General features: G+C 46.9%; 1 protein-coding gene across 1 annotated transcript in view; it reads left to right on the forward strand.

Annotated features, from left to right (window-relative positions):
• Window positions 1–23,896, forward strand: part of ADGRB1 (adhesion G protein-coupled receptor B1) — a 202,776-nt gene that overhangs the window by 71,284 nt on the left and 107,596 nt on the right. Inside the window, exons 12-16 of the mRNA XM_062570701.1 lie at window positions 4,248–4,356; window positions 5,268–5,411; window positions 9,198–9,273; window positions 12,828–12,930; window positions 14,151–14,194. Coding sequence (XP_062426685.1) covers window positions 4,248–4,356; window positions 5,268–5,411; window positions 9,198–9,273; window positions 12,828–12,930; window positions 14,151–14,194 — 476 coding nt within the window. The remainder of the gene's footprint in view (window positions 1–4,247; window positions 4,357–5,267; window positions 5,412–9,197; window positions 9,274–12,827; window positions 12,931–14,150; window positions 14,195–23,896) is intronic.

A 23,896-nucleotide genomic window follows, 5' to 3' on the forward strand; every position in this document is an offset into this window, starting at 1 on the left:
CTGCCTCTGAAGGAGTTACTGCTAATCAGCCAATTCATGCAATGAGTTGTGCATGTAAGCCTAGTACCAAGATGTGTTTATGGAGTAACTCACTGAGTTACTAGCTATATACTTAGCTATATACTAGGGAAAACTAGTGGTGAATACCAAATTCTGGATAGAGAATCTCAGGGATTAGGCTGAGTTTGGAATCAGTGACCCTTCTGGTTTGGAATAATTTCCCTCTTCTCCTCTTGTCAAGACAAAGCAAGAGAATTACATAGGTTTGAGCTCCTGGCTAAAAAGAAGCAGGACAGGTAGGATCTTTATAGGTCAAACCTGTGCTCTGCTCACCTGAGCTTCTACTTCTGCTCAGGACAAGCTGAATAAAAGCTCAGTTATATTTTACTTTATTTCTCTTCTCACAAGGTTTGAGATTCTGCTGAGTAATTCGGTTGTTACAGCCTAGTGTACCAGGAAAAGATGTTGTTTATTGATCTGCCCATTTCTTTGCTGGCCTCGGTCTCTTCTGTCCCAGTTGCAGTATCTGCTTGGGCTTGTGTGAGATTTATTCCTTGTCCTTTTCTCATTATTTTTGCAACTCCCTGAGCCACTTGAAGCCTTTGTCTCATGGCAGCCTTCAGGAGTCCCATCAGAGTGAAATGACTCTGCCTCAGATCAGCAGCTCTGGTGGATGGGTCCATGGTAATGCTAGTTCCTTGTCTGTTCCTTGTCCTTGCAACTTAGAAGATAAACTCCACCTTGCCTTGATCTCAGCACACAACATGTGTGCTTGTGCCAAGACAAGGCACTTAGTTCAGTTTCTGAGAGACTTCAATCCCATAGAAGGGCCCTGTAGGTATGGGTCTGAACGTGGCAGCTCTTTTTTAGCTAGCCTTTGCTGTTGCAAAATTCCTCAGAAAGGTTAGAAAATACCAAATAAGCAAGAAATAATTGCCCAGTGCAAACAGTAACCGCAGAGGCTAGTTACAGTCACATCAACAGTGAAAGTCCTCTGGAAAGAAGTCTTAACATCAGATGCTGGCATACTCATTGGCAGTCCGCTGCTTGAGAAAGAGGCCTGAATACTCCTGTATGTTGTAAGTCCTTCATGGGACAGGACCCTCACCGAGGGTTGAGTAGCCTCCTGAACCTGCTCTTCTTCTCTTTTCTTCCCGCGACCTGGCAGTGACCTGAGACCTGGCATTTAGAAGTACATGGCATGGTCTGGCTCCAGGCGAGATAAAGGACCAAACGCTGAGTCTCAAGCGCAGAGGTGTGTGTATGTATTTCAGAGAAGCACAGAGGAGATTGTTGAGTTGTCATGACAACAAGGAAACCCTGCTGATCCCCATAAAAACAGCTGCAGCTTATGCTTTGTTGCAGTTTGTTCCCACTGGCTTTGCCTGTACAATCTGCTCTTTACTCCTATAGATCGATACAGCCCAGTCTGCTACCAGCACTACAGCATCCTGCATGAGAAGTGGGACCAAGATGGTCTAAAGTTTTATGGGGAGTGCGTGCCTGATTCCTCTTAGTGAGAATTGAGATCGCAGCCCAACACTGTGGCTTTAGGACAGAGCTTGCCCTCAGAAATCTTACAGATACAAGATCACAGGAGAGACCGGAACAGTCTCTGTCCTTCTCCCTCAAAACTACTGGAGAAAATTCAAGGCCCACATTTGCCTAGATAAATCAATTATTTTTTTAAAAGGGCTTTGGCTCCCAATTTGAACATTATAAAATATATCCAGCTCGATTGCATTCCATTGGACTGCCCAGTGGCCTCTAGGCAGAGGTGTTCAAGAAAAAAAAAAGCAGAAATGCATTCAAACAGAGAAGGGCTACAAAGTCATTTGGGACATTATAAGAAGGAAGACTGAAAGAAGATGATTGACATGGCCTTAGTTTAATTTGGGCTTGAAATTTCAATAGTAGCATATAAAAATATACTCTTAAACATAACTTCCTCTTACTTCTACTCATTACGAGTGGACCTGAAGTACTAGCAGGAATTTTTGATTTGATCCTGAACCAATTTTAGCTCACCAAGCTTCTTTTGGACAGACAGATAGACAAACACTCATGACCAGCCCTGTACTTCTTTGCCCTCAGACTCACCAGCTTAAACTTCCGTCTACCTCAGTCCTACACTGCTGCCCTTTCCAGTCCTCAGCTTTCCCTTCAGCTCTGTTTAACACCCTCGGGAGGTCTGAATTACGGTGAGAATCTGAAAGTGCTGTGAAAGCAGAGGAAAAGTAACAGAAGGAAAGTAAGGCGCTGATTTGCTCTTCTTTGGTCTCTCGCGGTACTAACTAAGTTCCATTAGGGGAAGGTGCCTTAAGGAAAAGATAGGTGGTCAGCACAGCTCATTTCAGAAGATTACCTTTTGTGAAATCAATTGCTGGAAAACTAGCTATCGCTTAACAGCCTTAAGCCTTATCACTTCACAGCCTAGCAAAATGAAGGTGGAAATGGATTATTGCCAATATTTCTATTATGGAGAAAACACCGTGAGAGAAACACAAGACAAAAGAGACAGATAAGCTCTAACACAGCTTAGGCCCAAGAAGGAGCAACTTGATTATTTGGAGAACGTGATTCTGCCAACAGAACAAGAAAGCACATTTAGCCTTAAGACAGACCGTGCTACTTGTCTGGATAGGATTATGTGGTCTAGTGCCTGGCATTCAATATTAGATCCTGGAAGTCCTCGCTAATAATGTGTTTGTTGGCATTTGCTCCCAAGGCAACCTTTTGCATTGCTGGGATATATTTTCTCTTCCAGGCTGTTCCCAACTCAGGTCAATAACTGGCTGATATACCTGAGTCAGAGATCTGGTTCAGTGAAATGCTATTGAAGTACCCCATGGGATTATGATGGGCTGTATTAAATACATAAGCAAACAACCCTCAGGCTTACTCCCTCTTTCTTTCTTCAGGGGCAGATGTGAGTTTAAGCCTGCTGGTGTTTTAGATGTTTACTCAGAGTAGTTTAGAGACTTTTTTTTTCAAGGTTGTTGTGCCCTAAGTCACAAAACAAGCTTGACTCACGTCTGGAAAAAATTGTCCAGAGGCTGTATTCCTGTCTTTGAGAATGCTTTTTCCTCCCTCCATAAGAATTTAATTCAGGATTACCTTGAAGTGCACTGTGGGCTTCCTGCAGGCTTTGATCTAGAAAAGGTTTAGAGCAAAGAACAATACTCGGTAATTCAACAGGGAATATGAGAAGATGACAGCGAAGAACTCTCCACTCTTGCTGTTCCCTCTTTTCTGGTGTGGACAACAAACTGAGACATTCAAAAGCCCTCAAGGTGCTCAAAGGTGGCAGGGAAAGCAGTGATCCCGCACCTAAGCTTTTTTTTCCTACTTCCTGCTTGAGATCCTCCTGTACTTCTGTGATGCCCATGTATGAAGTCTTCCAAACATCCTAAATGGCTGCAAGCCTGAAATACGGACAAGTAGCCTGGTTCAAAGCTGCCCTTTGTACGTTTCAGTAGTGTAAGTTGGAGTTCTTGGCTTGGTGTTTTTCCTTCCAGTGATGGCAATATTGGCTGTCCTGGTGGAGGCAAATCTTTGAGGGCTCCTTCTCAGTATGTAAGAATAGTATAGTTAGAAGATGATAGAATATGTTTCTCAGGCTAAATATTGAAATATCTGAGGATCAGAGAAGTCTAAGGCTTGAGAAAAGATCTCAAAATTTGACACAGATCAGAGTTTCAACACTAAACACCTCTTTTGCTGACATGATGCCTCTGGATGTGCAATTGTAAATGCCATTGGCTTGTTGGCAGCTATTCTAGGCCAAATACTCCAGTCAATGGACCTGAAAAGACAGTGAAGCTATATTAAATCATGGATGCTAAGGGTCTGTCCTATTGTGTTTCTCTTGTTGCATTAATGGTAGGAAAGGGACAGTAATGAATATCAGCAGTAGCTTGTCTGCTCTGGACAGGGTGGTTGGTAACAGAGGTAGATAGGTCACCTGCTACAAGGAGTTCCTCTGCAGATTTGTTGAGAGATATTGCCCTCTACCCTCACTTTTCTCAGTCTGAATCTCATACTATTATCTCCTACCTTTTGCTTTTAATTTTTCTAGACCTCCTTTTAGGATTTCTCAGTCCTTATTCTTCACAGCTCCATAATACCCTACTATATCTAGCATATGCTTCCAATATGTGTGTGAGGATGGTAACCTTTGCCTTCAGAGAAACTCATGCTGTGCTGTTTAGTATCTGTGCTACTAAGTATTCTCCCTCTCTCTGCAGACAGGGCCAAATGCCAAGGAGTTGTTCAGGCTTGTGGAGGATTTCATTGATGTCATTGGCTTTCGCATGAAAGATTTCCGGGATTCTTACCAAGTGACGGACAACCTCGGTGAGCTGATTTCACTCCCCATGTTGGGTAGAGACTCTCGAAATCTGTAATTACTGTGTAATATGTATGACATGAGCTCTGGAGAGGGAAAGAGGGGAGACAGAAAATAGCAAAATATTAAAAAATCTGGGAAAGGACAAGGAGGATGGCCATAAATATGGGGTGGCTTTCCTCCAAAAAAAATAGAACTTCAGCTTGGAGGAGAAATATTCAGGGAGAGGTATGAGAGGCATCTGTAGAACCACAAATGGAGAAGATATGATGAACTGGGAAGAATTACTTGCTACCTTTTATTTTATTTTTATTTTTTTAATACACAAGAGCTACACAGCAACCAATGAAATGATCAGGCAGCAAGCAAACAGCAGGCAGTGTTTGATTTATGCTGTATGCACAATCACAGCGTGGAACTTGTTGCCAGAGGATATTGCAGAAGCCAGAAAGTACAGATGGGTTCATGATGGGATTAGGAAAATGCACAAAGGAGAAGTCCACTGGTGGCTATTAAAGTTGATGGTCTGGATGCAACCACTAGCTGGAGAAGTCCTGCTGATTGCTGGAAGCTGAGAGGACAGATCAAGAGAAATCTTGCTCTGTCCTCTTACACTCCCTCTCTAAGCAGATGAAACTAGCCATTCGGGGAGACAGCACACTGGAGTAGACACATCTCTCTTCTGCCAGGTTTAGTGAAGGCAGGTCGTTTTCAATGAACAAGACCACAAGGTATAACAGTTAGTATCATTTTCCTTCATGCCTGGACATTACCTGTAGATAGTAGCACTCTCATAGCTATCGAGATCCTACCTCACTGGTTACTATCTAATTTCCCACTGTCTTCTGTGGGTTTTCTAGTCTGTGAATGTATTGAGACTGGTCTTATTTATTGGTTTCCTTTTTTCGCTTCCTTCTAGTCCTCAGCATTCACAAACTGCCTGCTCACGCAGCAACTGACATCACCTTCCCCATGAAAGGTTGGAGGGGCATGGTGGACTGGGCCAAGAACTCGGAGGACAAGGTCACAGTTTCCAAGAGCATCCTCTCTTCGGGGCTGGCAGGTAGGCAGCACAGCTAGAACATTCCAAAGGAAGTCTTCTTCACTTTCTAAGAGAGTTTCCCTCCGCTTGGCTGACATCCATATGTTCCTTCAAGCTGAGCTGGATTTGCTCACAAAAGCTTTGTTGCCAACAGCATTACTGAGTGAAAATAAAGCCTTTAGATATGGCCCGACCGACAGTCAAATCTGAAGTCTCTGCAAAAACTCAGGGACAGGCTCAGTTTCTGGATCTCGATGTAGGTCTTCCCCTAAAGCAGCAGTATATTTGGAAAAGAGCAGGAGCCTGTACAAAAGCCCAGAGCAACATTGCGTTGATGACTGCTTCTTCCAAGGTTTCTGAACCTGGGATGAAGTGAAAAAAAGTGAAATCCAGAGTGTTGGGACACTCTGTCCTTGGTGCATGTGGGTACTGGGCTGAGTTTAAAGTCTTCTGCAGGGCATACGGGGTGCTAGAATGTCTCTCTTATGCCTTTCTGAATATGCTGGATTTCCATTAAGGTAAGAGAGAGGTAATTGTCTTTGCTGGTGCCTTATAGGCACGGTTAACCAGAACAAGGAAAGCAGGTGCAAACACACAGGGGTGGAAGATGGGGGTGATTTGTCCTTGAGGACTGGATCCAGCTCTGGAAGGGCCATCTAAGGTTGAGCAGCTGGGGGTCAGCATGTCAGGCTGAGAAACCAATGCGCTGGAGGTTCCTGGATGGGCGAGCTCTGCTAGAGTGCTTTTTTATGCCTGTCATGTGCAATTTTCTGCCCTCAGGCATAAAGTACACATGGGGGGCATTTATCACTCAGGTCATTGGCTTCACAGCAGGACATAGCTGGGCACAAGCCATGTGTGTCGTGTGGAAGCAGAAGCGTTGGGCCCGGCTGTTCTGAGTGTAGAAACTTGCAGGGCTCCAGGCTGCCCTCCTGGAGCACCCAGGAAAAGATGCTCCCTGCTGCTGTGCCTGCCAGGCATTTGGTGTAGTCGTCTTTCTGGAAGGGGTGCTCACCCGATCCAGGACCTTGTGGTGCTAAGCATTTTCTCAGATGCCAGCAGCGGAAACCAACACACTCAAGGTGCTCATCTCCCTGGCAGGAAATCTCAGCATTGAGCCCAGGGTTTTCAAAAAAAAAAGTGAAACTCTAAACCGAGCTTATCAGTAGGAAATAGCAGCAGGCTGAGAGAGCAGGCTGCTGGCTCTTGCTGCATCAAACTGTGCTGTCCTTTGCTGGTACTGAGGCAGGTGCCCCTAAGCTGTTGCTGTTGGAAGTCCTTCGGCCTCCTCTTGCCATGCCATGACCTCTTGTCACAGATTTCCCTGCTGGGGAGGGAAACAACACAGCCATCATTTCTACTTGGGGAATCTGCAGCCAACAACAGTTAAGTGTCTCCCCCAAGGGCAAACAGTGAGTCACTGGCAGAGCCGGGACAAGTCCAGCACTGTGTTTTGTTGCACCTTGAGGACAGCATTATCATCTTGGAAGAAGTTAGGGCATGTAGGGAGAGGTATTACAAATTGCTTGGGGAGGTTGTGGAGCATTCACAGATTGCTTGAGGCAGTTGTGAAGCATTTACCTTTGAAAACCTTTAATGAACTGTTGGGCAAACTTATGGCATTATATATAGGAAGAGTGGATCCTGCTCTGGGCCTCTGTGCTGCCCTAGGAGGCCTCATTTACCTCCCCGCAAGGCTATTTTTCCAGATTTCCATTACAAGTATCATTACACAGAGCTGCTGTAAGGCCCCAGAGTGGCAGGCACTGTGCAAACAAAAGGTGACATCTGCTCTGAAGAACTAACTTCTCATCAGTCTTTGCCTCTCCTTGGCATTCTGTTAACCAAGAGCTGCACAGCCTCTGCCTTCTTCAGCATCCTGTGCTAGTGGTCTTTTTTGATGGATTGCTCCCTTGAATAATAGCACCTCAACTGTTATTTATTTATTTATTTATTTTTTATCCTCACCTTACCTTGGCTGCAGAGAATAGGATCAGTTGTCCTAAGCAAAGCAATGGGGACAAGCACTTTGGTGAGACCGAGGACAGACTCCTCACTGCTGGGTGTTAACTTTGCACGGCTGATTTCAGGAGGCCAGCAGTGATTTATATAGTTGGCTGGCACGCCCCTTGGGCTGCAGGCTGTGCAAATGCTGATGGTGAACATTGCTGGGGAGACACTACATGATCAAAATGCAACGCTCTTCCAGCTGGGTAACACATCAGAGTAGTTCACTATAGTATACTAGGACTGAAGGGCAGCCACGTTATTGAAAATCTGTCCTAGACCAGAAGAAAAAAACCTCCAGCTCTGTTACAGGTAGGATCCTGCTTTGGGAAATACTGCGATAAGGCTGTGGAGCTTAGGGATTTGCTTGCTCATGATCTCATAGGAGCACGCAATGTTTTTGTCAATGCCCAAAGGAGGAAAACCGCCTTTGAAGGCAGCAGGATCCTTGTTTGCATAAGGATTCACAAGAAAGACCAAAAGACTGTGAGGCTTTCCTAAGAAAGCAAGGCTTATGCAATTGCTGTGTAAGCCTAACCATCTGTCAGTCTCTCCCAATAACAGTTTATTCCTGCTATCTTACTTTAGCTCAATTTGACAAGGAGGTAAAAATCTCAAAAATGGAAGAAAGGCATGCTGATCTGTGTCTGCCCTGTGGTGAGGGGCCACACACACTCTAAATTCAACTTCAGTATTAGGTATCTGAAAGCTCCACAGCAAGATGCTTCCCCAGACGTCCTCTGCTCCATTCTGCATGATGTGACTCATTTTTCATCCCCCTGAAGAGGGGGATATTTGGCTGAATCTGTTGCCTCTGCTTTTTTTTTTTTTTTTTTTTTTTTTTTTTTGTTCCCTCAAGGAAGTTCTTTTTCTTTGTGTCTGGGGTGTGTGAGGCAGAAGAGGAGGTCAAGTGACTTGCCCAGAGGTCACGTAAATGATTCAGAGGCTCATCTGGGACCACGGTGCCCGCAGTCTCCCAGTGCTTCTGCTCCAAACATGCAGCATCATATAGCATTAGGGTCTGCTGGAACCGTGTCAGGGAGCCCTGGTGAGGACTGTGGCCCTATCATATAGCCCTTGCACCTGGTGGTGCCAACAGCAGGCCACCGTGGTGAGGGCAGCACGTGGAGTCGTGGGTCAGCCCCGGCGCCGGGGGAAACCTTCCTTTCTCAGCTGCCCTTGTCAGCCCAAGCACAGCTCTTCGCTCTGATGGCTCAATAGCTGTGGACGGGTCCAGATGCCTCTGGGTGGGTGGAAGAGACCTTCCCACCCTGTAGATTTGCCTGCTGTGGCCCTGTCAGAAGGATTAGCTGGATTTCTGAAGAGGAGAGCGCCAGGCGGGTCAATAGGGAAGCACAAGGCTTGCATGAGGGCAGATAAATGGGTGCTGAGCTCTCTCCGGGGACAGGTGCTGAGAGCAGCACAGTCACCACAGCCTGAGACCAATGGAGACCCAATGGAGTGACAGCAGGCAGCACATCCTGTCGTGGTGGCATCAGCATTGGCCATGCCCCAGCATGGACTCCCATGCTAGGTCTAATCCTGCATCTGAGTGTCAACTTGGTGCCATGGAGGAAATGTTTCTCCCTGGCACCGAGCAAAGGGAGCAGGAAAAAGTGGTCTGAACCCAGCTGTGGCCAGAATCACCCCTTCCAGACCTGTCCTTTCTATGCCATGCTCTGTGTGTTCTCCTTGTGTATTTTTGGGGGAGGAAGGGGTCATTTGGGGGCAGCACCCAGTGCAAACATCCTCACTGTCTCAGCACTGTTGTCTTCTTCCCTTTCCTCTGGTGCCCTGCAGTGACAGATGATTCCTCCGTCTTCGTGGTGGGGACTGTACTGTACCGCAACGTGGGCAACATCCTCTCCCTTCAGAGGTAAGAGGGGCCAACTGTGGAGTGGAGAAACTGGGGGAGATCACCAGCCTTTCCCACCTAAGATCCCTCTGGCTGTAGAGCCCTGGTTCTCCAAGGGAAATAGCTAAGGTCACCGGGCCCCTTCCCCATGCAAAGAGTTAGGGTTTGACTCAGTATGGCAAATGCTTTGCCCCAAACTAGCTGATGCTCGTGCCTTCACAAGGCACCAGGCTCACACGCTGCAGACATTGCCAGCTGGAAGGCCATGAAGGCTTTCTCCATCCCCGTGCAGCACCGTGCACCCGGCCCTGGGCGCTGCTGCCACACATCCCTCCCCACTGGTTGCCCTGCTCTCCATTGCCCCTTGCCCTCAGAAAATAGGTCCTCAAGCTTCCCCCCAAGCAGCCACAAGGGATTTGGGGGGCTCGACGGATGGGGCGCTGCAGGTCCCGCTGTCCCTGAGCTGCCACCGCGTCGAGGCATTGGAGAGCATCACCGCAGACAACGGGCTGGAGCGGCACGCTCGGCTGCACACGTCCGCCGCGGTCCAGGCCGCTGCAAACCGCCGCAGGCGCCCAAGCTTTTGTGTTCAGCGGTCCCTTTTCTTCTCTCCATTTTTCTCTCTCTTGCTCTTTTTTTTTTTCCTCCCTGGGACTGGTACTGAGGCAGTAAATTAAGCATCCTAAGGCACCTTCTAAATCTGTTCTGCACTGATTAGCCTGAGCCCATTTACCATAAACACCAGGGCATCTCTCCTCACTGATAATCATTTAAATACCTACAGATTTAGCACTGGCAATGGCAAAAGAGCTCCAAGTGAGTGCAAAGAGGAATTAGCAAGGCAGCCAACTGTATTTTGTAATATCTTCCATTACAGCACTGGGAATTAGATCAGAAGGGCCATAAACATCATTGGCTCAAATGATCCAACGGTATTTCAGCTTTCTCTGGCCAAGCGCTGAATGAGCTCCGATAACCAGCAGCTGCAGCAGCCACAGCCTCTGAACAGCATCCCCACAGGAGACTTGATTTAAAACATCCCTTAATTAAAGGACAGTCCCTCTTTAAAAAAAAATCCACAGCCCTGAATCACCTGTGGGGTGATGAAGGGGGTGGGGGGGATAAATAAAAAATAAAAGAAGCAGCAGAGCAGTATCTCTTAATTCATGGCTGTCCAAATGGACTTAGTTTAAAAAAGTGGAATGTCTATAAATAGTCATGCAGTTGTGTAGCACCTTCCTGCGGGATAAAAGTCTTTCTAACCTCGGAGGGGAGCAGCTACTCCTGGTTACTCATGAGCAATAAGGTCCAGATCCTGGTTTAACCACATGGGTTACAGTGCGGAGTGATTTTGCTTTAGAAACCACAGTCACTGCAGATTCAGCTCGGTAAACAGCACCAGCTGAGCTGCTCCTAACTGTCCCAAACTACCTCCTTGAGCAACGATCCCTTATCTCAGCCACACACTGCCCCCGTTCCTCTGGATTCAGCAAAACCCATGGATCTCAGCTGCTGTGCCAGTTGAGATGGGGCATATAAGATGCCTGATCTCTCAAGCCTGAGAGGTGAGTGGTGCCTTGGCCCTAGCTAGGTGTTGCTGCAGCAGATGGGAGTATGTGTGCAGCAATCAGAGAGCTGACGGCTCCATGTAGGAACCAGCATGTTTACAGCTGTTTGCATGCTCTTTGTGGCCACGCAGGAGCACTTTGAGCTTAGCTGACCTCCTGTCTGCTCTGGACAGAGCTTGGTGGGCTCTGATTCCTTTGCAGAAGCTGGATTGCAGCCTGCTTGTATGAAAGATAACTCACCTTGTTCCTAAAAGATTCCCCGTGATGCTCAGCCCCTCACCTCCCCCAGCAAGCTGCTCAGATGCTTAATTACCTTTTCTGCTAGGAGACTGTGTCTTATTTTAAGGCTCAATTTGTCTGACTTTCACTTCCAGGCACTGGGCTTTTGTGTGGGCGACTGAAAAATCCCCCGCTATCAGATGCCTTCTCTGCATGCAAGGAATTGTCAGACATGCCTTGCAACAGACATCTTATTGCTGGTTTTCCAGCACCTGCATCAATTTTGTGTCTCTCCTTTGAACTCTCTCTGCTATTTCCCCACTTAAAGTAGAGCTGAAGCTGGTATTGCAGGGGCAGCCTTACAAGGAGGGGTACAGAGAGAAAAGAGCCACTTCATCTCTTTATTTCCAGATAGCCCGAATTGCTTCTGTCCTTTCTGTCAGAGTGCTTTGTGCTGAAATCATTCTCTTTAGGTATATTTTGGGTCACTGCTTCCTAGAGCACACCCTGTAGTCCTTCATGCAGACCTTCCATTTGTCATTCTCAAATGCATCTCTCAGCTCTTGGATGCACTGGGGTATCTGCCAGTGTCCCTGTTCAGCAGCCTTCGCTACCTGCAGAGGAGCAACTTCGGTGCGTAAGAACTGTCACACTGAAGAATTAAGTGCTGCTTCTGCCTTTGTTCACTGCACCAACCCTCGTGGGGTCCACAGCCTTTAAAAGGAATTTTTCTGTGTCATCTAGGTTGTTCACACAAATACTGAACAGTGCTGAACCAAGAACTGACCTTTAGAAAGACCAAGCTACCAATGAAACCAAGTGCTGGTGTTTACCTATCAACAGCCGCCTCTGGAGATCTGTCAGGAAACCAACTGCCTATCTACAGTTGCCTACATTTGAAAGTTTAGAGCTGATGTTTACTCCCATTGACTTCCCCTTTTACTCATTCTTTTTAGATTGATTTTTGTGCTTCACTGCTTCTTTCCCACTTTTTTTTTTAATTTATTTTTTAATCAAATGTGTTTGGGGTGTTCTTTATCCTGCTAAAACAGTGTTGTTCCCATTGCTCTTGGTGGAATCATGGCTTTCTGAGCACTCGGTTGGGCATCCACAAGCAATTGCAAAGTTTTTCTAACCCTTTTGTTATTAAGCAAGCTCAAATCTCCGCCAGGTAATCCTTTTGTACAAGGAAGGTAAGACCCGGAAAGAAAAGGAAAAGGTGTTGCCTGTAAACCCGATGAGGATCTGGATGGGGAGAGGTTTCCCTTGCCCCTTAGTGCCCTTTGCTGGGTTCCCACTCTATTATCGATTCCTTAATTGTAAATTTTGAAGGGTAACGTTTTCAACCACTGGTCATAGGGACCTTCTCTGTATTTAGTCACTCAAGCCTTTGCCTGCTGCATGAATACCAACACCCCTTGTGAATGTAGACACACAGTATCCAGAGAAGTGCCTAGAAAGAGTTTGGTTTTTTTTCAGGGAGCAAAGAGCACAGATCTGGGAGATATCTCCTCCCTTGTTACTCTTCCGGACAGCCAAGCCTCTTAGGGCTGCCAGCATTATTAGAGTATTTGTCTGGGCACTGATGCTTAGACATCCACATATGAGTGGTTTGGCCTCCTGGCAGAGGAAGGGGTCCATCAGCAGCATGTGTCTTCGATAATGCTTTAAAGTAATGGGGCCAACTTTTCTGCAGTGTGTACCTCAGTGATTAACCGGGTGGGATTTGCCGCTCTGCAAAGCTCCCTCAATCCCCTTTAAAGCTTCTCTTTCCCCTCTCCTTCATAGGAACAGCACTGTTCTGAACTCCAAAGTCATCTCCGTGACTGTGAAGCCATTTCCTCGGTCTCTCCTCACCCCCTTGGAGATTGAATTCTCCCATCTGTACAACGTAAGTATCCTGGAAAATCGCACCACCCTGTAGCTCTGTTTCTTTCTGTGTGAGAGTAATGAGTAGGTGCAAGGACAGATGCAGTTCTGCCAGGCTCCTGAGCTGTCTGAGTCACTGCAGGACCCTTCAATCTCCCTTAAGCCAGGATGGTGAGGCACTGACCTGCCTGCCTAGGCTTGGTCTGGTGTCGGTGTCCTGTTGTTGCTCCCTGCCCAGGATGCAGCGTGCGGTTCTTCCTTGCAAACCTGCCTGCTCTGTTCTGCCCTTCCTCAGGTATTGCCAACGCAGGGCTGAGGAGGGTGGGCTGTGGGTGATACCACTGCCTGCGCAGGGAACATGAACGTTCTTGTCCCAGATTCACGTGTTTTCACTGTGGGACAAGCCTGGGGGCAGAGAATAGTGTCTTAATTACTCTCACTCATTAGAAAACAGGCTATAATAATGATCTTCTTGGATAAAGGAAAGAGGGCTGGGAAAGGTTGTTTGCAATGTTTGTGAAATTAATGTTTGCAATGTTCTTCGTAGTCCTCTAATACTGTAGAAGACATGAATGATATTATTGTTGTAATCAGTGCTTTAAAAGGCAGTTGAAGGTCTCCAAGAGCACCTGCTTGTTCCCAAGCAGTTATATATGATGGTCGTATACATTCTCCAAGGCCAGTTTTTGCTGTAGAGTTCACACATTCTCCTGAGACTCCGGAATATGTGTGTTAGATCCATCATGTCTTTGCTTTGGACTTTCTGGGAAGGCTTTTCCAAAGTGTTCTGGTTAAGACAGCTCCAGCTGGCGTCAACAGTAAGCCTCCTTCAGGGAGCTTTAAATACACCCAAACACATTCTTGTGGCTTTCCTGAGAACTGTACACCACAAAAAAACATGCACTGTATTTAATCCACTTTCCAGAAGGGAGCAGCAAAAGGATTTTGTGTGAGAGAAGGAAGGAAGAAGAACATCAGTAGGTAGAGAAAGGATAGATGTGGAGTCAGATCCTTGCATAGTTCTTGTGCTGATGAAGAAGAAAGCAAGGCCCATTTTACTCTTGCCTTTCAAGCCATGGGCAAAAGAAGCTGGTCCAAGAGCCAAGATCTGTGACTGTCTATCTAGAGTAGTGGAAGCAGTTCTACAGGACCTGCCTATTTCATTCTAATTGCTTCAAATACCCCACCAACAGCACAGCACTGATTTGCTTCATTTTTTTTTCCTTTCTTTTCTCCTGACAGGGAACCACCAACCAGACCTGCATCCTGTGGGACCAAGCTGACAGGTGAGTTGTGTGCGTTTTAGTTTACTCTCAAGTAAGCCCATTTGGTTCAGGCTGTTCCTTGGGTGAAGCTGCTGCAAGTTTAGCAGCAACATATCAGTCTATCAGCTGTTTGCTCTCTCCATATTTTTTCGCATCTACCTTCGTTGCTGGCAAAGCCCTTTGCCGTGGTAAGGATTGATCCTTCCTTCACCAGCATGGGTGCACCACTTCCTATTTTGCTGTCCTTTGGCACCAGTTAAATTGGGTCTTATATTTAAAAGATCTGCAATCAGATGTGGTCAGTGTAGGCGGCCCTGTGTGCTGGGAGCATCATATAACTGCACCCAGGAATTATCTCTCAGTGTCCTTGTAGGGCTGTTTGTGTGTGTTTTTGTTTATAAGGACGGATATTTGCATTTTCCTTTGACACTTTAGACCCTGGCCCACATTTTGGAAAAGTGGCCTCTCATTTTGACTCCTCCATTTTTTTTTGACTTTCCAACATGAAAAACACTTGAACAGAGGCCCAAGAAATTTGGAGCCACTTGCTGGTGTCCCTGAATTAAGCTTGAAGCAGGGGTGCTTGGGTCCCTTCAACGCTCATCCCAAATAGTGCACCATAAGATGTATAATGCAAAATCAGAGGCCACTGTTGCAAATATGGCCTGCAGTGGTGAAGTAGAAGTTGTGCTGCTGTAATGTAGTAAAATGATTTCCATGAGGATTCCTGCTATTGTTGATGGTTTGTGAGGCTTTTAGAGTGATGTAACTGTGGCTAGCAGGCAAAAAAGAAATCCAAAGTTACCACAAAGAATCAGGGTCAAAAATCCCATACAGAAAGTAACTGTCAGAAAGTCTTCATCTTAAAAAAATAAAGTACATTCTGAAAGTGTGGTCTTAAATCCTGAGTGAACCTGACAAGGATCTGAAATGTTTGATTTAATGGTGTTTTCACTTCGCTGACTTTTGCATCTCAGTTTGAGGACCAACCTTATTCCTTTTCTGCTTACAGTCAATTTCTCTCCATAGGACCTCATGCATTTGGCACATATGGCTGCATTCATTATCATTATTTATTATTATTATCTGCAGCATCTGAGAAATGATTCTATTCTTTTCTTTTTTTGCTCCATTAGATAGTATAAGCACACATAGGTGGGTAACATATTTTCAGGCAGCTTACTGTTCTTTTGGGGCTGTGATTAATCTGGCATGTATGCGAAGATTCAGACTAAAGATGAAGAACCCAGGGAGATGCTCTGTCTGTAAAACCACACCTATATTATACCCAATGGCAGAACTGATCCCTTTGGGTCATATTGAAACTGCTCCAGAGTTAGAAGATGTTTGGGATGGAGAAGCAGTACCTGCCACTTGTGTGCTCTGCTGATCTCTCACAGCAGGACTCGGGTGAACCTTTATGAAACCAGTGCAGCATCATCACTCCTGACTTGTCCTGGGAGGTCCAGCTGCTCCGTATATTTGCTCTCAAGGCTTGACAGCTTGTTCTATGGCCTACTGCCTCTCAAGGAACAAGAGGTGCTAGGAACGCTTTCACTCTTTAATCCTTGCCACTCCATGGCATCAAAAGATGGGCTCATAGCTAAGAGTTGAGCAGGAAATTTTTTGGCACTGGCATTGCAGTTTGGTTGTCAAGGACGGTTTCCAAAACTCCAACAGATCAGTTGCACAAGTATCGCTGCTACGAGTCTTTCTGTGTGTGTCAGGATGTGTGCACATGCATACACGTGTTTTCAACTAAAAATATTTGCAATCTAAAACAGTTCAAATCTCCAAAATGACAGTGTCAGTAGATTTTGCTAGGGGATGTTCCAAGGCTAGATCTGATTCTGTGAGCTCTGGCAACAGGAGCTGCAAAGTTGTTTGCACGACAGTTTAAAGCTGATTTGCTATCATTGCCACCTCCTGGGAAAGTCTAATGAAAGACTAGCTATGCAAACCCTGTTCTCAAGGCCTGAATGCCCGTCTTGGACTTGAACTGAATCCTGGAGTTATCCAGGGTTTTGGATCACAGTTTTGGAAAATCATTTTCTGTTTGGAGCATGGATTTTTAGGTTGCATGTCTGCTTTCTGATAATTGTAGTTTCAGAGTTACGTGTTTGCCGATAAGGTGAGTGCCCTGTACCAAAATCAGCCTCATCTTTCTCCTCTGATCTCAAGGATTTAGTGACATTTCTAATTAAGTATAGGAATTATGCCAAAGGAAGAGGAAACTCCAAAATCAGCATGTGGTGCTGAATCTCACTCAGCTGTGACCGTTCACTGTAGTTTGCTGTGGGCTCTTGTCTCTGGGCAGCTGACACTGTGTGTTGCTGCCTCTTGCAGCAAAGCACATCCACTGGTAAGTAGATGAGAGTCTGAGTATGATCTGAGGCCTGCTGCCTAGTACATGCTGGAAATCATGATCTCAGCCACAAAACTGCAAGTTTCATTCCCGCTTTGGTCATGTGTGTGGGGGGGTCTCCTCTTTGTACTTATCTTTTCCTTCTTTCTGCCACCTTTTTTAAATTAGAGGTTACCCCACTGATCAGTCTCATAAGATGGTTGTACAAGTAGGTGAAATTGAGGACATCTCACTTCCCAGTTCTGCTATAGGTTCCTTGTGTGACCAGTTTGATTGCTTTGTGGCTTCACTTCCCTGCCTGTTTCTCATCTTGCTTTGTTCCTCGCACAACCCAGGCCAGTCTGCCATGGTGTTGTTTGCTCAGAAGACACTGCTTCTCCTAAGCTTGCTCTTTTGCAGGTTCTCTATGCTCTGGCTCCAATGCTGGCTGGCCAGAAGGACCTTTCCTGTGTCTCTAGCTGTCCATCTAGAGTTGTGGATCTTAGGCATCCAAGCTATATCTGAGGCCAGCTCCTCTACAGTTGTGCTACATGCCTTTACTTTTCTGCATCAGATGCTTACTGCATCTTAGTGAGAGCTCGTAGGACCCAAGCAGAACTTGGACCACCCTTTACCTCGATGTGTTTCTGGCTTCTCTTGGGCATTATCCTTCATTTCTCTAAGGACCTAAATTGGGAGGGTCAGGTTTTTTGCTTTTTTTTTTGGTAATGCTTCAGCACTCAGCACACTCAGGAGGTCAGATGTCTTGGGAAATGGCTGGGAAGCATTTTGTGGGGTGAGAAGACAGGAGATGCAACTGCAAGGAGGTACAGTTCTGTACCCTGCCTTCAAGCACATCAGAGTGACAGTGGATTTTGAGGAGTCCTCAGATGGGAGCAGGCTTAGCTCTCAAGCAAGAGAGACTCAGTCTGCTTTATCAGTCCCAGTCTGCTTTAGCTGATCCTGTAAGAGATGGAGAGGGAAGGCCTGATGTGTCGCAGTGCTGGATGGGAGCTGTCAGTGTTGGACATCTGTCATCAAAGGTAGATAGAGACTCATCCCCTTCTGGCAGGGATTAGTTTCATGGCTTTGCCTGGGGTTTGTTAAAATTTCTCTCTCTTCCTCTTCACTCATGGTGTACCAGCATCTGGATTTATCCCCTTTGCCTTCTGTGTGACTGAACATGTACAAAGGCAGGGAACTCAAAATACATAAATAAATAAAATCCTAAAACAAGAGCTCCTGCCTGTCACGGGTGCCACCTGAGCTTTCAATCCCGTCCAAAACACGTCACAGCCCCTTTAAAGGCCACTTAAAATCCATGGGCCATGAAGGGTTGAACTGTAAAATTGCAATTAGAACTGACAATTATCATGTGGGCATGTGCTTCCTCCAAGATGGAGTTGTTAAATGGAGCACTTACCCAAAAAAAAAAAAAAAAGTAAAAAAAGAAAAGGGGGAGGAGAAGAAACCCCTGGTGTTCATTCATTTGCATTTAGATAGATATTTAAGCTTGTACTATTAATAATGGATTTTTGATTTATTAATCCCAGCCCGTTTGAGTAACTGCTAGATCTGTGGGTGGCATCTCTCCATCTCTTTTCTCTTCCTGCCCTCTCTTGCCCCTAACCCCTCACAACATCAAATAAGAGGGGAGAAGATCAGGGATTAATTTCTGTTGTGTTTGGTGCTGCAAGTATGATTAACGAGCTTAGCACCAGCTGAGTAAATTGAAAGTTGAAGTCAAAGAATGATTTGGGATTCTCTGGCTCTCCTCCAAGAGTATTCATCTGGAGTAATTATGAGCTGCTTAGCAGCCCTGCTGAAGTTAATATCTAGGTGAAATCTGGTCTCCGGCTTCCCCTTTCTCCTTCTGGGACAGGACGGTGGGAGTTGAGAGGACGCAGTGCATCTTACCTTTGTCATCTTACCATCATTTTTGCATATCACCGGACATATTTCTCAACTATCTTGCTCTAGCATCTACCTGGCAAGTGGATGGGGGGACAGTCAACCCTTTGCTTCCCATGGGCCAAAGTTTGTTAGTAGTGGCAGCGTGTCTTCATGGTTACAGCAGAAAATGTGCGGCAGGCAAGTTGGCACTGCATAGTGTTATAGAGCAGATTTTCCACTTCTCAAGGCCAATACATGTGGGTACGCAGCCCTCCAAGCTTGCTTTTCCTCTAAAATTTTTTTTGCTGTCTTTTTTTTTTCTTTTTCTTTTTTTCCTTTAAGTGTGGGACTGAGTCAAACAATGGTGACTGTATCAGGTTGGGAGATAAAAAGAAACAGTTGCAAGCTATCAGTGTTTGTGGAGAGACCATGAGACTAGGCTGTGACCATCCACTGCTGCAGATAAACCCAGCAGCCCAGCCTAATGCTCAGCCTTTCTCCCTTCTGGTGTTCCCTGCCTATGACAGCAGTTTGGAGCCCCATTGGAAACCAGGGCAGCCAGCTGGGTCTGGTATTTTGGCTTGTGGTGCATGAGAGAGCACAGTGTTATGCAAATGTGAATTACCGTCCTGTACTTGGAGAGAGTTGGATTTGGCAGGTCTGAGTTCCCTGTGACCCTTCATCCCACAGGGAATGAGCGGCTGCCTGCTCCAAGAGAAGCTGGTGGACTCCAGCCATCCACTTTTCTTTGCTTCTCTTCCTCCAAGATGGGAATAATCATAGCTAGGCATTATAATAACTGCTCTTTAGAGGCCTTCCAAGGCTTCACAAATATTTGCATAAAGCGCTTTCTGCTTTTCGAAGAGAAAGTGCCTCAGGAGTGTATGGTTTTAATTCAAGGACACTCTTACCTTCCCTTGGGAAAGATCATCTGTTCCAGTAATTAAAGCCTTTAACCCGTCTAACTTTGGAAATGCAGACCTCTCTGTTTGCGAAGGTGTAGCAAGGTTAGACGTAGAGAAGATGAAGAGCACCGCAGCTAGCAGGGCGAGGCTATACCACCGCCCCATGGATCTGGGCTGGACGTGATCTACAGCGGAGGTCAGGAAGAAATCTCCCTTGAGGGTTCACGATTGCACAGCCTGGTGTTTTACAATGCTGCCAAACAAAAAGTAGATCATCAATCTTTTCCCATCTGGAAACTTATATGATCCTAAAATATAGCTCACAGACACTGAGTGCTGTCCTGTTTCTTTTTGGAAATGAACTGCCTAAGGTGTAGGCTGTATTTTGGTCTTTGCAGAGGATGGTTAACAGGATTGAAGGTGACCATGCAGAATTACACTGCACAGGGAGAGCTCTGCCTGTTGTAGTAAGGGTTGTTGGGTTTTTTTGTTTTTTTTGGGGGGGGGAGTTTTTTTTTGTTGTTTTTTTTTTTTTTTTTTGAATAAGTGGGAGTAGCCCCAAAAGTCAGATGCCCAAAGGGCTGTCAGATACCAGCATTTTCCCTTAGAGTAACTGGCCTTTTCGGAGCAATTTATGTTCCTGTAGTTCTCCTGAGTCCTGCAGGGGCAAGTATTTTGTCTGAAATTCCTATTTGCAGGGTGGGACACCAGTTTGTAATCTACACAGTCCCCAGCTGTCCAAATTCCTGACTGTGTGTCTTACGTGATTAAGGGAAAGTCACGCGCTAATGCATGTGGCAAGGCAGCTTGAGGAGAAGGACACCACATACACTGCAGGGGCTTCACTCTACTTGTAGAAAACCTGATATTTGGGGGAAAGGCACTGAGGAAAAAAATTCCTGCTTTCTAGGGCTTTAATGTAGTCCCAGTCCTGGCGGTTACTGTGTCATGGAGGAGGGGTCACGTCTACAATCTAGAGCACCCCATAAAGATTTTCTGCTCATCACATCAGTTTGATTCATCTGGCAATGTTCTCCTTTGGAAATAATTTTTTTCTAAAGTTAGGAAACTGCTTCCCTTTGCTTTTGTACATCAATTAGTGCATTACTGTTGTTGCCAGAGCCGTAGATCAAAAGGTAACATGGTTTTGGCCATTCTGATAAGAATGGACAAGTTCTCCTGACAGAGATGGAGAGGTCTGTTACAGCACCAAGGCCCTGTAAGAAATCAGTGCACTTCTCTCCTCCTTGCACGTGTGCATAGCGTATTATATACGGGGGGTGTGAGCTCAGTGACAGCCTCTTCTTCCACTGCAGCGCTCTTGCTGGCTGCACGGGAGCAGCATAGCCGGGGACATGTCCTTCGTGTGGTCCTGTGCAGGGAGCAGCATAGCCGGGGGCATGTCCTCCGTGTGGTCCTGTGCAGGGAGCAGCATAGCCGGGGGCATGTCCTCTGTGTGGTCCTGTGCAGGGTGCCTGCGTTGGGGTTTGCCAGGACACCTATTCCTGCGCCACTGCCCATACCAAACACCTTCTTTTTTTTTTTTTTTTTTAGCTCCGGCCGCGAATTGCTGCCTCTCCCGGATGCTCCTGCGGAGGGGTTGTGGGGATGGCAGACAACAGAGGCAGCACTGTGCTTGCCAAGCCTGTGCACACAGCGGCACGCAGGGAGATTAATCTGAATTGATGCCTACGCGAATTACTTCCACTGCGTTAAGTCTAGCTGAAAGTACCCCTAATTCAGTCTAGCTGACTTCACTTTCAAAGCGTGCCCAGGCAGACTGAATTCCAGCCCCTGGAGACCTCTTTTAACCCCGAGTGAGCGTAGCCACGGTGGGGTTAACGCAGCGAAACCAGGTCATCCCTCTGGTTTCTGAGGATTTAGCTTTTCCCTGTACGTTCCTGGGTAGGTGAGCTCGCACTGAGCTTGTCACCAGGGCTGCTGCAAACACCAAACTAACTGCTTCCATAGAGCTATTTTATCGGGCTATTTTACCTTATCCCGAAACCACTTTGTGCTGGAAACACCTTGTCACGTGGACTGCCAGGTGCTGCGGGAGAGACACAGTTCGGGTCCCTGTTAGCGCAGAGCAGCCAGCACGCGGTGCTGTCAGAGCTCGAGGCTGTGCTCAGCCCCGTCCGAGAGGAGACACGCCGCTCTTCGGCCCTCACTTAGCTACTGCCCCGCAGTCAGCGTTGTCTGCGGGACCGGGAACGGCCAAAAAGCAGAAGCTGGCTTATTCTCCACTGCCTTTCACAGCACAGGACGTAGGAGAGGCCGAGCAGCGTGATACAGGGCTTCTGCTGCCTGCCAGCGGAGCATGCTTTAATGGCTCTCGACAGACGGGAAGGGGGAGAGGAAAGAGGTTTCCAAAGCTCTAAATCAAACGCTCCGGCCTCTCTCTTGCTTCCCTCCAAATCATCGGTCAAAGACATCTCCCCCTCCTCCTCATTCCCAATCCTGCTGGCCCCCCTGAGACACCTTCCTCAGCTGCCCACTGCAATCACCAGTGGAGCCTGGTGGGGCTGAGCTCGCCGCTCTCCATCTCCAGCACCACCACGAGGCATGAGGAAGGGATGAGGCACTGAGGTCAAATCCTGCTCTTCTTTCTCAGCTGAGCCTGTCCTGCTCAGACTGGGGATGGGGGAAAAGGCATTTTTTTCTGAGGAGCGGGGGAAGCCTCCAGCATGCAAGTGTCTCCTCTCCAGTTGAGTCAATGGAGCCCATTAAGTTTTGCCATGTTTACAGGTCGTGTGGCTGTGAGCTGCGTGACCAGCTAACAAGAAGGATGGAATAAATTAAGTCTCATTTCAGAACTGGTAGAAGCTGACACATTGAGGCATGGTGGACGTTCCCCTGATGGGAAGGGTTTGGGGTTCAGCAGGGCAATTCCCGGGCTTGACCCAGCATGGAGTGTGTGAGCCAGAGCGCCATGGCACTCAGGATGGCTTGTATGCACATGTGTATGTGTGCTTGTGTATTTTTATGGAGGTATGGGTGCAAAATGTGTGCAAGAATACATAATGATTGTGTGACTGTATAGGAACAAGTGAAGGCTGGTACATGCATGTGGATGTGGACACATGCAAGTGTGTTTTTGTGTGCAAATGTGCATGTATGTGGGTATCTGCAAATGCAAGGCAGTATTGGCATATACATGTTTTCTTGTGGACAATACAAATACATATGTGCGTGCACACATATACGTAAAGACACAGATCAGGAAGTTAACTCCAGCCAGTGTTTGCTTATGCCGGTGTGTCTCTAGGTATAAGAGCACGTGTGCAAGCACCACGGGCATGATGCATGTTTAAATGCCCGTGAGAGCAGGAGTGTGTGTGTGAACATGCGGGCGGGTACGCATCCAAGTCTCTGCATAGCAGGCTGTGCGTGCCAGATTGCGATTGCATATTTTGCCCATGTCCCTGCACGCTCCCCTCCTTTACAGCTGCTTGCTCTGAGGCCACGATGCCCTTTTCTTGTTTTCCCTTTGCAGAGGGGAGAGGACAAGTGTAGCAGCCACATGCCCTTCTGTAGCTCCTGCCACGGATGTGCCAGGCCTGCTGAGGGTGTCTGGTGGGACACGCGGCAGTCCAGTTGCAACCCGTCTTTGTGGGTTGTGTGGAGCAGGGAGAGGGGCCCCCCAGCCTGTTCTCTGGTGCATTGCAACTGCGTTTCGCTCAGTGTCTGTCGTCTGCACGGTACCTTGTATGTGCTGGGAATGTAATAACAGTGCAGGCAGCTGTCTGTTGGCGGAGAGCTCTGATTCACAGCTCCAGGCTTTTCAGTGTGGAAGAAAAGGGCGCTGGAGAAACTTGAAGCCCATCCCCAGTGTACTCTAACTCCGATGACTCAGTAGCCAGGAGGATGCAGCTTTGATGCAACTTTTGGGCAGGCTCAGGTGTACGAAGGAGAGACAAACAGCTGTGGTATCAGGGGAGCCTGATGCCTTCCTTGTGTAAACCGTCCTTGTGAAACTCAAGAGCAGTATCTCCACGCACATTTTTGCTTGATTGATTTTCTTCTCCCTCTGTGAGTGCAAAGAAGCCCATCTGGATCCAGAGCAGGACTTCCCAAACGGTACTGTCTCAGCCTGCAGATCCTAGCACCAACAGGAGAAGATCAGGTCTGTCGCCTTCACAGAACTGTTTGGCTTTGCTGGAAGCTGAAGGCTGCAGAACAGTCAGTGTGTGACATGGGGCAGGTGTGACATGACTACAAGTGTCTTGGGGCCAGTGTGGTCAGAAGCGCAGACCCTCGCTGCCTTCAGCACTGGATGGTGCGCAGAGAAGTCATATCCTCTAGGTCTCAGATGAAAGCAAAGGACAGGTCCCCGCCAGGCTTTTTTGCTCAGCTTCCTTGTGAGACCGAGACAAGTTCAGATGAGCTTCTCAAAATGGCTTCAATGTCCACTGAATCCATGAACTGCACAGGGATGCAAGCCAGAAACACAATAACAAGCATCACGATCATAATTTTAGACTGCTTAAATATTGAAGACTCCGTTTCTCTTAAAATGTTATGACAGCCAAGTTAGGAGTTGCTTTTTATCTTCACTGGCTGGGCTAAAGGAAACCATCC

The sequence above is a fragment of the Rhea pennata genome, chromosome 2, assembly GCF_028389875.1.
Source record: "Rhea pennata isolate bPtePen1 chromosome 2, bPtePen1.pri, whole genome shotgun sequence".
Classification (NCBI taxonomy): domain Eukaryota; kingdom Metazoa; phylum Chordata; class Aves; order Rheiformes; family Rheidae; genus Rhea; species Rhea pennata.